Genomic DNA, 4,316 nt, shown 5'->3' with positions numbered 1-4,316 from the left:
GTTTTAACAATCTTCGTTCCTCAGATTGTTCTTTCTCTACGATCAAGTGTGTTAGCTTTATACAAAGCTAATAACCTGAACGTCACAGGTGTAAGTTGTTATAGTTGTTTTGATATTAGTAGTAGAATAAGAAATCGAACTTAATCCTTTTGTTTTAACAATCTTCGTTCCTCAGATTGTTCTTTCTCTACGATCAAGTGTGTTAGCTTTATACAAAGCTAATAACCTGAACGTCACAGGTTCATCATTCAATTAATTCTTGTACTTTAATCTTAAAGTCTTTCAAATATATCAAAGCCTAACATACAACAGATTCAACCACAGATACCTCCCTGATTTCAATAATCCAAGAAAAGGAAAAATATGGTTACTTTTGCACAAGAACTAGAAGAGTCCAGGAGACTAGCTGAACTTGCTCTGACCGACGGGGACTCAAAGCCCAGAACACAAAGCAGGTCAAGAAATTGTAACAACAACCAAGACAAGATTGAAGATGTCAACAATGATGAGAATGAACCCCTGGGGTGAAGAATACTACGATGACGATGAGGTTCTAATCAATAATCCAGAAGATGATCCCGAGGACGTCTCTGACTATGACGGACTAGAGAGCAATGAAGACCTACAGGACAGAAATTCCAACCAAAACGTAGCAGCACCAACCGGAAATCTAGCTCGTGGGGCTGTAAGGCTTCCTAGAGATTCAGCTGAAGAGGAGAACGCACAAGGAGTGCCATTGGTAGGAGTAAAAAGAGACCCAAAACATGGTGAGTATCAATCTGTTGGATATCAGGAAATCAAAAATCACCTTTCTGTCACCAAGAGTCCAAAAATCCCTCATCACAATACACTTCCCCTGTTTTATAATCTCGTTCAACAAACCCCATACACAGCCCCCAACTACTGGTCACTGGCAGGCCAGTACATCCGATGTCTCCAAAATGTTTTCAACAAAACTTCAATTTGTTTTCAGCATAACATCCATCTGCTATCAAGATGTTTTGGGTCAGTTACCAGCAAAATATGTCATACTACCAAAATTGAGATGATGTCATACAGCATCATAAACCTGTACAAACCTGCTCCTGTATTTCCCCACCAAGAATATATAGTTTATTAAACTTTGTGACGTAAAGTGACTGAGTTATTGAGGTTTGAAAAAAAATCACGGGCAAGGAATACTATTTTTGTACTATACCTACGCCCGGTTTTCTTTGGGGCTTTACCCGCAGATTCCGCGCACACCCGGACCCGATTGAGCCAAATTTTGCCGCAGCCGCAGTCTTTTCCGGGCGCAACGCTCTCCAACAGCCCGATTTTCACAAACCGGGCTGTGAAACCATAAAAACAGGCTGCTGAAGTCAACCCGATTTCCTGAAACCGAGCTGTGAGCTCTCGATTGACCCAATACAAATTGTTGCCTGACCTCGCCTGACGCTCACCTTCATCTTGAAGTTGACAAGTACCATCCAAATCTCGACAAGCCTCAAACCACCCAATACACCACATCTGAAAATGGTAAGTTCTTGTTGTCATTTTTCCTCATCTCTTCTCCATCAATGAAACAAGTGCTGACTGTTCAATACCCATCAATCTATGCCCAATTGTTCCACTCTTGGGCGATTGTTTTTCTTGCATCTGGCAACCAAATCCTCATACATCTTCTTGTGATGGATCCAAATTATCAGAGTCTCTCACTTTATGAAGCTATATCAATGTGTGTATAGTGTCAGAAAGATTGTGGAACGTTTAGTACAACTCAGACTATGCAATCAAATCAATGAAAATTAGCTAGAATGATTAGCCAAAGAATGAAGCCATTTGGAGGGGCTTTTTGACAAGTGCACTTTGAGATTCATTATCTTGGGACTCAAGGTGTAAACCTGTTTGCATAAAAATTGAGACATCGATATAAAGATGGCAAAAAGAGAAACAAAAGTTGAGGCAGCCCGGTTTCAACCCCGACCGGGCTGCAAAGACGTACAGCCCGGTCTACTATCCGAAAACCGGGCTTTGGGTTTTTGAAACCGGGCGCCAAATAGTGCTCTCCTTCTGGAATATCTTCCAGCTTCCTCAGTATACATACACAAAAAAATTGACATTCCTTTTGAAAATATGTTTCTCAACATCTTGGTCCCCTAAAGCCTTCCTGTATGGGCAATATTTCTATATGTAATTGTGGTGTGTACATGAGCAGTCAACAATCTGATTGATTCTTTGATTCTAGGCAGAATATGGCAAAGTTTATGGCAGAAAATTTTGTCAAATACCATATACATGTATATCAATCAAATTCAGAATGATTTTGGTAATATGTTCCCTCCAAGTTTGTCTTGGGGCAAAGAACTTCAGAAATTCAAACTTGCAGACACATTCAGGAATTACATGTAGAAATACTGCCCATACAGGAAGGCTTTAGGGGACAAAGATGTGGAGAAACATATTTTGAAAAGGATTATCAATTTTTTTTGCATGTATATTTATAAAGCTAGAAAATATTCCAGAATCAATTCTTAGGTATAGTACAAAAATAGTATTTTTTGTCCGTGATTTTTTTTTTCAAACCTCAATAACTTGGTCAATTTATGTCACAAAGGTTAATAAACTATATCTTCTTGGTGGGGAGATACAAGAGCAGGTTTGTATAGGTTTATGATGCTGTATGACATCATCTCAATTTTGGTGGTATCCCAACCACTTCTCAACAAATTCTCAATCAATGGATGTTATCCATTTGATATCCACCTCATAACTTGCTCATAACTTGCTCATAACTTGCTAGGGTCGGTGGGAGGCGCTGGCCTGCCAGTGACTTGTGATTGGGCCTGTGCCTACAACTCTTGGGCAGAAGCCATGATGACTGCTGTATTTCTTGAGAACATGACACCAGGTAAAGTGACAAACAACAAGTCCGCTTATGAGTCATGGTTTGGCTGCAAATTTGACTACACCAGACCAAAACCTTTTGGCTGTCAAGCTTATGTCCTTATTCCAAAACAATTTTGGCAAAAATTTGACAATACCTCAGTCAAAGGTATCTTGTTGGGTTACTAAGTTGGTATGAAGAACTGCCAGATTTGACTGGAAGACGGCCGCATTGTGTACTCTGATGATGTTACATTCAACCGCAACAAATTTCCAGGAGTTGAAGGTGAAGGTGAAGCCAATGAATCAACAATAACTCACCTCTTCAGTGAAGAAGATGAAGAAGATGAACTCCCTCTTGAGTCATCTGTCATGTCCTTACCAGAACCCACAAGATCCAAAATCAATTCGACAAAGATCCCACAACTCTCTCCTCAACCTTCATCATCAATTGTTGATCCAACGTCACCAACAATGGATGAGCTAGAACTTCTGCACAACAAAGACTCAAATGACGATGAAGACATCATGAACCAACACACCAATCATTCAAGACTGGGGTGGGACTGGCAGCTTCAAGGAGATGCCCCAAAAAACATCCCTAGCAGCATTGACACACCAAACATCCTACCCAAAGGTTCCAGTCAAAGGTGTGCTGTGGTAGGTGTGAAACTCAACATGTCTACTCCAAAGCCTATTCCCAAAACCTACAAACAAGCACTGATGACAGACAAGGAAACTGAATGGAATCAAGCCCTCACCAACGAGTGACTCAACATGACAAGAAGAAAGGTTTGGAGTGTTGTTACTTTACCCAAAGATCACCATGCCATACACTACACAAAATGTTAGGGCCCGTTCGTCTGGAAACCAAATACGGTTTTTGGCCAAATACTCCACCAAAGCCAAAAACTGTATTTGGCCAAATACAATTTTTGGTTTTTGACAAAAAGACCAGTGTTTGGCAAGGGTCTTTGATCAAAACCAAAAACGGTTTTTGATCAAAAAATCTTCAATTTTGAAAAACAGCCCTGAGGCTGTTTTTGAGACCAAAAAGAGTTTTTGGCCTCATTTGCCCCTCCATTTTGATTTTTCATTGACCAATTTGGTCGACTGTTTGGTAAACGAAAAAGCCAAATTTTGAGTTTTTCAATCTGCCCCTTGCAAAAAGGGCAGATCAACAATCGTTTTTGTGTGATGATTTTTTCAAAATCCAGCCAAACGGGCCCTAATCTCTACCGTGCGGTAAAGAAAACTACTGGCATAGAAAAATCCTGAGGCAACAAGAAGAGAGCTAAAAATCTGAAAAAATATGCACCTTGTTCCTAGATGTTGGGGTGTCATGATGAGTATTTTTTTATATTTTACACACAGATATTGGTTAATGTACTAACAATAAAGGCTGAGAATCATCAAAAACCCACCTATAATAATACATGAAATTTGGCCCA

General features: G+C 40.0%; 1 protein-coding gene across 1 annotated transcript; it reads left to right on the top strand.

Moving 5' to 3' along the window:
* Positions 1 to 493: 493 nt before the first annotated feature.
* Positions 494 to 867, top strand: MELLADRAFT_103723 (uncharacterized protein; the record flags this gene model as incomplete). The annotated part of the gene is made up of 2 exons (XM_007406997.1): positions 494 to 767; positions 794 to 867. The coding sequence occupies 2 exons, from the start codon at positions 494 to 496 to the stop codon at positions 865 to 867; spliced, it is 348 nt and encodes a 115-aa protein (XP_007407059.1).
* Positions 868 to 4,316: the final 3,449 nt, after the last annotated feature.

This window comes from Melampsora larici-populina (assembly GCF_000204055.1).
Source record: "Melampsora larici-populina 98AG31 unplaced genomic scaffold MELLAscaffold_7, whole genome shotgun sequence".
In the NCBI taxonomy this organism is placed as follows: Eukaryota; Fungi; Basidiomycota; class Pucciniomycetes; order Pucciniales; family Melampsoraceae; genus Melampsora; species Melampsora laricis-populina.
This window is presented reverse-complemented; position numbering and strand designations above follow the sequence as displayed.